Below are 12886 nucleotides of genomic sequence, written 5' to 3' on the forward strand. Positions count from 1 at the left end.
TAGGTTAGTATAATAGATCCAGAATTTGTCCAAAAGCGTCATAGGTCAGTATGTCGTCCAAAATTTGTCCAAAAAGTCATAGGTTAGTATGTTGTCCAAAATTTTTAAAAAAAGTCATAGGTTAGTATGTCGTTCAAAAGTTTACAAAAATGTCATAGGTTAGTATGTCGTCCAACATTTGTCAAAAATGTCATAGGTTAGTATGTCGTCCAATAGTTCACAAAAAAGTCATAGGTTAGTATGTCGTCCAAAATTTGACAAAAAAGTCATAGGTTAGTATGTCGTCTAAAATTTGACAAAAATGTCATAGTTTAGTATGTCTTTGAAAATGTGCCCAAAATGTCATAGTTTAGTATGTCATCCAAAAAGTCACCAAAATGTCATAGTTTAGTATGTCTTCCAAAATGTGACAAAAAAGTCATAGTTTAGAATGTCGTCTAAACTATTACATTTCAGTGATTTTGTGGACAACATACTTTAACATGACGTGATTGAACCTTTAATCAGGTCACAAGACTTGGGACATTTCTCACCTAAGTTTTTTATGTTTTCTGATTTTATTGATTTTCTATCTGATTTTAATGAGTGTGTATTGCATGCGTAGATGAGTGCTAGAGTGAAACACTGGACAGGACACAGGACAGTGGGAAAGCTCTCATTGGCTGGCCAATCACAATACAGTCCACGTTCTGGGGGTGTGATTTTGGTCTGAAACATCGCGGCTGACGAGAACGTCAGTGTGGAGATATTTTAACCATGAAAGCAAGTTAATATATGTAAGTAGACCTCCATAACATATAAGTGCGATACAAGCATTCAATGTCACCTTTAAAAATGGTAAAAGTCTGCTTTGGAGTTTTGGAAAAATCATGATCAAAATTTTGCCACGGAATTTTCTAGTTAGTGTTTAAAGTCAGCTACACTGCTGTGTCCTAAGTTCTGGGCTACATTTACATACCCATTTGATGTTTTCTGAGATACCTCGTACACAGAAAAATTATTTCTTCATCCATCACTGTGTATGGGTTAGGGTTAGTGGTTCAGTAAATGTGAGATGAGAAACTTCTCACTTTGAACATCCCAAGAAGAGGAATAGTGAACGTTACTGATAAATAATTTTTAGTTTTTATTCTCACAATATCTAGAATATATATATATTTTTTTTTAAAGTGGACCTTAAAACGGATTTGTACCAAGCCTTATTAATTATTCTAACAGCTCTAACAGCTTCTCTGAAGTTGAACTATATGGTCTATATTTGTTTTGTAGGCACAGTGTATCTGTAATTTCTCCCTGAAATTATGTTTCAAAAATTCTTTAAATTTGAATTCAGCTTTTTTTTTAAATTACAGTTTAGTCGGATACTACTAAACACCATAAACCTTGATTTAATGATGATGTACAGTATGAACCTATTTTCATATTTTTGTCAATTCACTATCACAATCAGAATCTGAATAAGTGTCATTTATGTAAAGCTAAAACAATAAAAATCAAAATGTTTGCCACGTTTGTAAAATTCCATCAAGCAATTAGCCAACTGCTTTCAGCTCTAACTGTAATCTAGAACTGACCAAACAATCAATTGATTGATAGGGTGAGTATAGATGAAGTGACTATTGATGTTTTTCCCATCATTCACAGAGAAATAATAGCCTTGATGCTCAAGCGGTGTTTAACACTTTATCAGATAAACTGACACATTTCAGTCTGTGGCTTTTCCCAGCATCACGTTGAGGAGACATGTGTTTACGCTGCCCTTTACCATCTCTCTCACCACTGTGGGTGTAGATTTAAAGATTATTTATTTAGAGATTATATAAAACATCATCTGTGCATTTGAATGGACTCAAAATCTCTTCTCTTTAAATACCACGAGTGAACGTGGTATTTAATAGAATGTAAGGTTGTTTTCAGTTTTCTTACAAACATGTCAAATAACAGCGCCATTCTCAAACACCTCCTTAAATAGGTCCACATTGAATCAGTATGTATCTGGAAACCTTAAAAACTGTTTGCAAACACTTGCACTTCCTGATTCTTCAGCTGCGATAAAATGCCTGACACGTTTTACCCAGAATGACTTACTTTCCTTCCCTCAGCTGTCTCTGATTTGTGCCTGGGAGATTTAGTGTTCACATAGTGACGGACATAATTGATGAACTACCACAGCCAAGTTCTCATTCTGTCTGGGCACACATCAAACTGAAGACATTACCAGGGTACCTTTAATTTCACTTCGATTAAGTCAACCAAAACACTCATACTCTTTAGGAACTCTTTCTGTTTCTTCGATGAGAGTGAAAGCGTGAGAGGGAAAGAGGATCCAAGAGAGTAAACCTGAAATGAGAATTTCTGTGTTTCTATATTTCATGGGGCAGCACAGTGGCATAGTGGTTAACAGTGTTCCTCACAGCAAGAGGGTTTCCAATTCGCCTGGGACCTTTTCATGTTTGTGTGTCTGTTACTGTGTGAGGTTTCTCCTGGCAATCCAGCTTCTCCCCACAGTCCAAACACATGCAGACTGGGGTCAGGTTAATTGAAGGCTCTAAATTGACCATCGGTGTAAATATGTGGAATGGTTGTTTGTGCCACATGCCATTCACCCAACATCAGCTGGGATTGGCTCCAGCTCCCCAAATTATAATGAGCATAGTTAATGGATTGAATGATATTATCTGATGTAGAGACAGTTTCCATCCATCCATCTTCTAATGCTTTATCCTCCACATGAGGGGGGCGCTGTGTCAATCTCAGCTGACATAGGGCGATGGGCAGGGGTACACCCCAGTCCATCGAATGGCCACATAGCGACAAACAACCATTAAATCATGGTCACTTTAGAGAGTCCAATTTACCTAATACCCATAATTGGAGAAAACCCACACTGGGTCTCAGACCCGGGTCTTTTTGCTGCAAAGGCAAGAGTGCTAACCATTATACCAACCGTGTGGCCCCTGTAGTTTATCACGCTAAATTTGTTTATCACCATGACCTCGACTGTTATTTTCCCCCTTTTTCCTCTGAAATCCAGTACAGACCCACAACAAAGTCTACCTAAATGACTTCAAGTGACAGTTGTATTATGTTATAGACCTATGAATGCTGCATGACCATCAGATGCATCTAGATATCAAAGCAAATCTTGACTTGCTTTAGTTAAGATAGTGAGAGAGATGAAGGGAACCTTGCAGCAATGTTCTGACGGAGGTGTAAGCGGGTGGGAGTATCAAAGGTCACAGGCAACCATGTGGAAGGGGTGTTTGGGTTTAAATCAATACTGTGTTGGGTTCTCACTTCAAAGAAACCCCTCAGAGGGCTCACCTCTCCTAACAGCGCCTTCACATTACACATATACTGTAAGTCTGTTCATTCTGTAGTTTGATTTTCATGTAATTGAATGGAACTTCAAAGCCCCTCACATCTTAACAGGGCCTCACTCTTCATTCAAGCTACCAAGGTTTCACTTGAGTGAATTGACTAGCCCGCTCTAACATTAGCTCTAACAAGTTCTGACAAAATAGCAATTATTTTAAATATTGGATGCATTTTTTTTTAAGAAATAACATAATTAAAAGTGCCATCCATGATTCGAGAAAATTGGTGAAAATAAAACGTCAAACTACTACTTTTTCTAAAGATGATTTTCTGTCATTAAGTAGTAGTTCTGTCCAAGTCTTCATGTCTCTGATACAGTTGGTTTTATTTAGTGGTATGATGCCATAATAACAGGGCGATTGACAACTGAGACTCACTGTCAGTCACTGTCAGAGAAAGTGGAGAAATGTGTTATTAAAAGTATTAATATGCACACACTGTCCCAACAATATCCCCAAAAAAAACAGATTTTGGGTTTCTGTATTTTTAAACCCCTGATCATATCGTTGAGTGTAGCTGTACTCAAAAAACATTAAAATCTCGGACTATTCCACAAAGGTAAAGCGAAATGTCTCCCTTCCATTCATTGCTGTCTGTACTGGATGTTCTGAAATCAAATGCAACATTTGACCCCACTGATTGATTTTTGATTGCATATTTCCAAGCTTCACAGATTTTCTATGGTGCTGTGTGTTTGCATCTTCCCACGCACCAGTTGAAAAGATATATGAGGCCAAGTGTACTCACCATCCTCCCGAGACTTCTGAATGAAGGCATCGACGCCACTCTCTCCGTAGTTTCCCTCAGAGGCCACTGTGGAGACATAGTTCCAGCGCATGGCCTTGACAATGTCCACCATGGCCTGGGCCTGGTAGGTGTCTGGAGGAACCACCCGGGAGAAGAAGTCGTAGCGGGTGTTGTCACTGAGCTCTGGAGCTGTGGAGGCGTAGCTCACCTGGGGTATCTGCACAGGAGTGAATGGGTAATATTTTTATTAGTTTCCAAGAGCTGCCTTGTAATGAAAATTAATGTTTAAGGTAAGTGAAGACAAATGATGAAGCAATATATATATATATATATATATATATATATATGTACATATATGTATATATATATATATACACAAGGTAGACGTGTTTCCTTGTAATAATACACAGTCTGCCTTTTCGATGACGATTGTCGTCATGTTTTCCGGTTTCTCATCAAAATGTGGGACAGTGCACTGAGTGAAACATGATTCTAATCACAGCACCATTCTACCTCTAGGTGTCTTTGTAACATGCAGCATTTCATTATCACAGACCTGTAGGCTGGGACACACACACACACACACACACTCACCCAATAACATCCAGCTACCACTTGACATCAAACATTTGACTTCAAGGCAATCCCTTTCTAAATGAAACAGCACTAAGGAGCTACACTGAGGTTCTCAGTGACAGATCGCCGAGAGAATATTACATCGATTTTTTTAAACACAAGAAAAGAAAAAAAGGGCTAGCCAAAAGTGAGCTAAACAATGATTAAAAAGAAAATGTATGAACCAGTGATTTGTGTAGGTGTGTTAGTTGTTACTGTGCTTAGGTTCCAATGTGAAATGTTGCTAACAGGGTTATAGTTGACAGTCATATGTATAAATGCCTTCATGGCTATGTAACAAGCATTGAGCCTAATGGAGACATCCATCCAACCATCCATCCATCCACAGGGGGGAGCTGCAGCCAATCCCTGCTGACATTGGGCAATAGACAGGCTACACCCTGCATTGGGCAGATCAGCAACCCTTTTACACATGTGACATACAAATATAAACAACCATGCACAGACAACCTTCAAACATAATGTCTCCGGCTATGTTTGTCACCAGCACAGAGGCATACTGTACACATTTAATTCAACTAAAGATGTTCTTGTAGAAATGTTAAGCATTTTCAATGCAATTTACGGCAGAGTTGGCGACATTTCTAACAACGTTGCTGTAAAAGCTTTAGTGTAATACCACATAAGGGGTCTCAGTAATTGAATTTGCTGTGTTTTATTACAGTGGTTTCACTAATTAAGAACTGTCAGATGTATTCCTTGCCGTACCGCTGCCCGTCGCACAGGAAAATTAGTCCTGCATTGCACCAAATAATCAGTGCCTTTTTTATATATTGACAGAAAACAGCAAAGGTGCCCTGCAGAAAATCTGATACCTCATGAGTATGCACGACATGGTGCGTGGATTAAGGTGTTGAGCATCCTGTTATGTGTCCTGCATCTAAGATGAGCCAAAGTGCAGACAGGAAGGGGGAGGGGATTTGAAGAGAAAGTAAATCATAGCTGAAAGTGTGATCCTTTTCTTGGCATGCAACTTTCTCGGCTATGAGATCCAATGTGCCTGCTGCCAAAGACTCGGCAGAGAGCAAAGCTGTTTGATTGTTGTGACTATTATCAGGTACAGATCGGGGCTGAAAATAGCAGATTCATGTAACGCTGAGTCAGTCTGACAATCTGTCAGTTTGTCTGAAGGTGATAAGTTGCTGTTTACTGTGAGAAATGTGAAAATGTTCTGTCTGGACCATAATATTTCAAGAACGTATGATTATCAGCCACTATTGATGCTTTTAGTCTTTAGAAGCAAAGTTTTTGAATGCAGTGGAAAGACATTTGGGGGAAATTTTAGGGGGAAAAAAAATGCTTTTACACATGCAAATGAAAGTAACAAACACAGACCAGTGTGAATCATGCCATACTGCATCACATCAATTTCACTGTTTGTTTTTAAAAAAATCTTGTCTCTGCTTGTGTGAAAGTTATATGAAGTTACATTATCACATAAACCACTTTAGACTAAATCAGTCTTTCCCCACGATATTTAAAGTAGATTGTATGCATCATTTTCATCTGGGTTTATCGCCACAGACTGATTTCTAACTATGACATATTTGATTCCTAATTCAAAAGATTTATTTGGACAAATTTTCAAATGCCTTAGCATCAACCTAGGAAATAAAGCCTCAGCTTAAAAAAAAAAAAAATCATTTCATTTATTGCAACTACTATTTATTTTATTTTATTTTGAGTTGAGACAAGGACTGACTTCATGATGATAATGTTGAGTGGGTGAAGGTGTCGGTGAAGTATTTTTGCCTGTACAAATTACTGTATGCTGGTATATTTAAAAAAAAAAAAGAAAAAAAATAGCTGACTATATCTGCACCTGTCAGATGCACCTGACGGATTCTTGCGACCTATGCAGTCCAAATACAGAACATCTGCTTCGTATTCAATTTGCATTATGGAAAACATAGATGGGTATATACTTATCCTCACTACTTATAGGTATAATTTCACCATCTTTCAGCATTACACAAGTGAAGCCAAACTATTTTTTCAAGAGTCATTCATATGATTACATACATTCATAAACAAAAGGATTAAGTGGTCATTTTATATCATTTTAGATATTACAGATAATCTTCAGAACAAATTTATTACTAGTAATACACTTAAACATGTTTAAGAGTTCATGCTTTTCTATTGTGTTTAAAGCTAAAACGACAACATTTAGTGGTTGAAAGGAAACTTGGCTTGTATCCAGATGTGGGCTAGTTTGTATCCCAACAGGTCAAGGGCTAAGGTATCTCTGAGCAACCTACCCAATCCCTATTATTCCCCATTGATTGGGTTAATTGGACCGCAGCCACAGGGAGGCAACATCCTGTACTCCTAGTGTAAGTCCCAAGCCTGGATAAATTGGAGGGTTGAGTCAGGAAGGTCATTCGGTGTAAAAAATCTCTTCCAAATCCAATATGTGGATCACTGATCCACTGTGGTGACCCTTGAGAGGGAGATGCCAAAAGAATAAAAAATATCCTAGTGATTTTTGTCATGGTTGCTGTTTTATTCTCTATTTGAGCCTCTGGAATAGAAACAAAGCAACAAGAATCATACGTTGCATTGTTCATCTGACTCTGCCAAGCAGCATTATCAATCCAATTTATCCTCTTAAACTGCTGAACGACCGGGTTTTGTGAGCAGTATACAATTCACCTCTGAAATGTTTTGTATTTCCAGTCATTGTCCAACCTGTTTGGAGCCGTCTCCCTTTACTAGCTCAGTGTTGCTGTCGCCTTTATCTGTCTTAGCAGAAAACACATCCTGTTTGCTGTGCAGGAACAGATCTAAAGAGCATGATTACACACCTCAAGAGCAGATGAATCTCAGCCGTTTGGTGGCTTTTTCTGTTGCATGTGTCACAAAAAACACTTTCTGTACACTTTTCATGCCAGAGTGAAATCACTCTGGCATTTTTGTTTCCCATTTCCATTCTTCTTTTTTTTTGTAACATCAGGGCTTTTATATGAAATATTTTCAGGACCAGTGAATGTGTGGCCTCACACTCTAGACTCCTATTGTTTTATTGAGTACACTGGAGCATTTAGAGCTCTTTAAAGTATATATGGGGATTTTCAAAGGCACACCCTATATGTAAAACAAAGCAGTTGACGTCATTAAAAGGCAACCAAAAAATGTAAATCCATCACCTTCAATATAAATACAGATTGCTATGGATTGACTAATTCTGCCTAACGTAAGTTCATTACTCAAAAAAATCGGTATACCTTTCTCATAATTTTTATTACAGAAATATCACATATTATGTCTTTAATTTGACGTGTGACCAATGCCTCTTTATGTTCAATATAACAATATATCTGAATCGTGTACTATGTAAAATGTGAAAGCCTTTTTTTTTTTAAACACAACAACAAAACAATTGTATATATATACAAAGCAGATGCTTTGTGTTTTGGCTGCAACACAGCAATAGGCTGCATTATACCTCAGTGTCAATGGATAAAATGGCACTGTACTCACTATAATTAGGCACAGATAATGCCTCCACTTTTCTGCTACTGCATCATTCATATTAGAGGAGAGATGTGTAAGAGCAGGCTAACTGTGTAATTCATTCATTCTAATTCACAAACATGAGCAGCGACAATAAAGTCAAGGCAACGTTCCCTTTTATAAGAAACTGGTCCTTCTATCCCTTGTCTTTTTTTTATACGTAGATTCATATCCTGGCTTTTTCTATACAGAGCTCCCCTTACAGTGAATATTGCGATACCACCGCAAACATCTATCCATTGTCTACCGCTTTATCCTCACTGGATAAAGCACCTCACTGTTCTGTATAAACTATCAAATAACTATGAATGGGGCACTAGTCTAGTCTAGTTTAGTTTCTTAGGACCCTAGTGAGATCCTTTACTGCAGTAATCTCTTTCAGAGATGATTATCTGAACACCTTAGTTGTAACAAGTGGTTATTGGAGTCACTGATTTCTGCCTTTCTGTGATCTTGAACCAGTCTGGTCATTCTCTTCTGACCTCTGACACCCCCTGTCTCTGTAAACCCTAAAAATGGCTGAGCATGGAAATCCTACTGGCTAATGTTTGCTTCATATTCATATCCATTCAGGCTCATGTAATAAATACAGCATGTGCAGTTATTCTGTCGATAATAATAGTTATCATAGTTAGTTTAATTTAGAATGTTTTCAACTACTATACCACATTTGCTTATATCACAAGAATAACGGTTATACTAAGCAAAGAGTCTGCACTGAAAACAGCTGTAAAGTTTCCAACTTTTGCACAGACTGAAACAAGAGACACACACACAATTACTTAATCGACGTTTTGTGGTTTCTAAATGCAATTTAGGGCATGCAAATAAATCTGGGTCTGGGCAATGGTTGCCAACAAAAAGTGAAGTAGTTTAAATTTTGCAGCAAGGGCTGGCGTTGAACTCTAGGAGTCAAACACTTCACTTTGGGATCCAGACTTTCTCCTTAATTGCTATCAGCTGCTGTTGACACTGAGGAGAGATTAAAGTTTCACTTTGTTACTGTCAGGGTAAGTGAAGCAGTAAATAGCTAGGCCTCCTGAATAGAAAACCAATTCCTGCATAATGACATAACAAAACAGATTCTCACTGTTTTGAGAGCAAACAACTACACAGCCCTGAACACAATGGGGACTTTTGGCTATGACTAGGACATATCCATTGTTATATAAAGGCCTGTATTGCAGTGGAAATTATTTCATTATCTCTATTATTTTCTTGTATGTCTCAATGGCTTTGCCTCCAATCTCCCGTGTTTGTGTTGATTTTGATGCACAACACAATGATTTAAGGTCAAGAGTTAATTAAGCTAAAACTGTGGATTGAGAGTCCAGATAAGGCCGTGTAATTTCAGCAGCCATGCAGTGAGGTGAGGTCCCACTGGCCACCATCAAATGTTCTGCCCCAAGAGGGCCAGCAATGAAATCTCTGAGCAGGCTCCAGACCTTTTCATAATATTTCCATCTCTCAAATGTGACCTTTAATACTTTGGCTTTCAGTTGAATTGAGAGGAAACGGCAAAAGCCTATAAAATTGAGCTCATCCGGCTTTGTCTTCCACAGAGACTGACCCTGCGTCAATCATGCAGATCACTCTGGAGAACCAAAGACTGGAGACTCCCTCTCTTGCCTTCTTGAATTGATGAAGCCTGAATATCAACTTACCTAAACTTTGCCTAAAGAGGTTTGTCTTCAGATGTGCAAGCCCAATCTTACCAAAACTAATTTATGGTAAATTACAAGCCAGAACAGACAATTTAATAGTGACACTGACATTAAATAGCATACAGAGTACAGTAAATACAGTATAGCACTACTTCTTCTCCCTCTCACTTTTTCTCTTTTTCTCAGGGAAAAGTAAGTAGTTAAATGCTCAGTCCATATAGGGGGCGATCGACGCTCTACACTGGAGCTTTAAAAGCAATTTATATTATTTCTTGAGACATTGAGGTCATGAGAAAAAAACTGTGTTTGTGGGTCACAGCAACCTTGAGCGTTGAACACTGAATCAATTTAACCTCCAGCTTAACATTTAAATCAAATCCACAAAAATGTATGCCTCTGGCTATTTATGTATGAATAAAATGAATAGACAAATCCAGATTGTAAGATTAAAGACCGGATCTTTACTGTTTAGTCAAATGAACCAATATCTGTGGATGCAGAATCACTGGCCCGGAGTGACCAATCGGGAGAATTGGTAGAATTCCCGGTGGGCCTCTTACCTGTTGGGTCAGAAGCAATATAATTATACAACCATAATGACATTTCACATAGTATAGCTGTGACACAGCAGCACAGCGGCACAGCAGCGGGATGGAAATAAAAGGATGCAAGTTTACACCTGAGGGGAACACACACACCCCTCTTTAACACCATTAAAGTGGGCGGTCCATATAGCCTGGCCTGCAGAGTTACGAGTGGTCATGTGACTTGGCAATTTAGACAAGGAGACAATGGTAGAAGGCAGGAGGAGACCGGCAGGAGTGGAAAAGGCAAGGCTAAAGAAAAAGAGGGTGTTGGAGGACGATACGGCCGAATGCAAGAAGTTTACAGTCAAAGTAAAGAGAAACTATGATAAGACTGCTAATTTTGATCAAATGTCATGTGGTCAACCCGTCGCAAAGCAAAATGTCAAGTCAAAAACCTTTTTTTATAAAGTCCAATATCACAAATTTCTTATGCCATTCAATACAGATGAGTTTGCTGCTGAGAGACGGGACAGAGATAGAGACAGAGACCAGTGAGACAAAGGCAGCCCAACAGAAAAGATGATAGTGAAGAAGTGACTTATTTCTTTACTTTGACTGATGGTTTATTGATTACATGTTTGCATATAGTCAGCCAATTCATGTTAAAATGTAACAAACGCTACATGCTACTCTTCCTGCATTAATTCAATTTCCTCTACCACAAGTGGACTTGGGCATGAAACTCTCGGGCTGAATACAGGCTCCACTCTGGCACTGCTGAAGTGTAATCAAATGCAAAAATGAAGCTGAGAATCACACAGGGGAAAAACATAAAGTAGTTGAAATGTAGCCGTACACTGAGTTGTGTGGGTGTTTCATTGTGCTTGTTTTTAATTCATGTCTGTTTTCTGTTGAAAGACTTTCCAGATATTAATTTCTGCACCATATTTGTGCCCTGCATGCTCGGATTAGCTCCGCCAGTGGTCATCCCTTTGATTCAGTCTGGAACTGATGATATACAAATGACCTTTGATTGTTACTGAGCAGAACATTTTATTTTGAAGCAATCCTTTCTTATAATTTCTCTGTATCATAGAACTTCTCTGAAAAAGTTGAGGAACTTCTTCAAAAAAGAACAGCCATGAATGAGCTGCTTAATCACAATAATCTATCTATCTATCTATCTATCTATCTATCTATCTATCTATCTATCTATCTATCTATCAATCCATCCATCCATCTACAGTTATTAATGTCACTGCCTCTAAGTGTGAGTGCAGTTGTTAGTCTGGGTGGAAATTAAGAATGTTGAGCACATCCTACCTTCCCTGCAGAAGAGGAAAAGGGCCACTTTCTTTTTTCTATAAACTGCTAACATTTTAAAATTGTACTTGCAAAGGTTCCTGGTGCCTACAGGTGTTTTACTTCCCACAAAAATTAACCTCATATTTCCTAGAACCTGCGAAACCTGAGGTTTTGGCTGCTTGGGAGCAGTGAAAACAAGCTGTGAACACATATCATCTTTTTGAGTTGACACGGTGAACTTGTTAGGGAACAGCTGCTGGCAGTCAACATCGCATGATGCGGAATTTGTGACCACGCAGCAGAAGTAAACCAATATTTACTCTCATGATGCGCCTGTATCTTCACCAGCTGTTTGTTCAGTGCTGTCTGCTGCCCACAGCTAACAGGTAATGCCACAGTCAGTGTGAGAATGAAGCCGTGAGAACTTCAAATTATGATTGTTTTTATTATTGATTAAGCTCCAAGGGGCCGACTCCAACACCCTTCAAGCAGTCAGTTCTTGACAATTATTGATATAAATGGAACACTATAATTTGCATCAAGTATAGTTGTGTAACCTTGGTTATGGTTTATATTTTTTGTATTTATCAATTTACGATGGCCCTTTTGAGTTGCACATGATTGTAAATTAAGTTTATATTTAAGTTTGTTATATATAGTTAATAATGTGCGGTGCAGATTAGAACATATTAAATATCTAATATCTTGACTAGTAAACTGATATATATCTATGTGTGTATATAAATAGTGTTGTCAGGTGCGGAGAGATTTATTGGACGGAGTGTGCGTGTTGTGCGATACACATGTTTGAATAAAAGGAGAACGTTGGAACTGTCCCTAGATGTCAGTATGTGAATTGTAACCCGCGTATCACCCACAGCCCTGAGAACGCTACATAGCATGATTCAGGGTTACAGTTGTATTATTTACACCAAACCAGTGTCACTTTAACATTAGTGGCCGCGCAGCAAAATCACAAACGTGGCCTAGTATTCATTTGCATTTTGCGTATTCAAAGTGAAGCACAAAGTGTGGTGAAACTGAAGAAGTAAACCAGTTAAATGACTTTGGTTTTTAAAACTTACAAAAGATGTGTAAATATGCACTAAATGA

The 12886-nt window shown here is 38.3% G+C and overlaps 1 protein-coding gene across 2 annotated transcripts in view; it reads right to left on the reverse strand.

Annotated features, from left to right (window-relative positions):
• LOC122768291 (metabotropic glutamate receptor 4-like) overlaps nt 1-12886 on the reverse strand; it is a 155259-nt gene that overhangs the window by 65298 nt on the left and 77075 nt on the right. For both annotated transcript variants that reach the window (XM_044024178.1, XM_044024177.1), the window contains exon 3: nt 4126-4342. In XM_044024178.1, coding sequence (XP_043880113.1) covers nt 4126-4342 — 217 coding nt within the window. The remainder of the gene's footprint in view (nt 1-4125; nt 4343-12886) is intronic.

The sequence above is a fragment of the Solea senegalensis genome, linkage group LG4, assembly GCF_019176455.1.
Source record: "Solea senegalensis isolate Sse05_10M linkage group LG4, IFAPA_SoseM_1, whole genome shotgun sequence".
Lineage (NCBI taxonomy): Eukaryota > Metazoa > Chordata > Actinopteri > Pleuronectiformes > Soleidae > Solea > Solea senegalensis.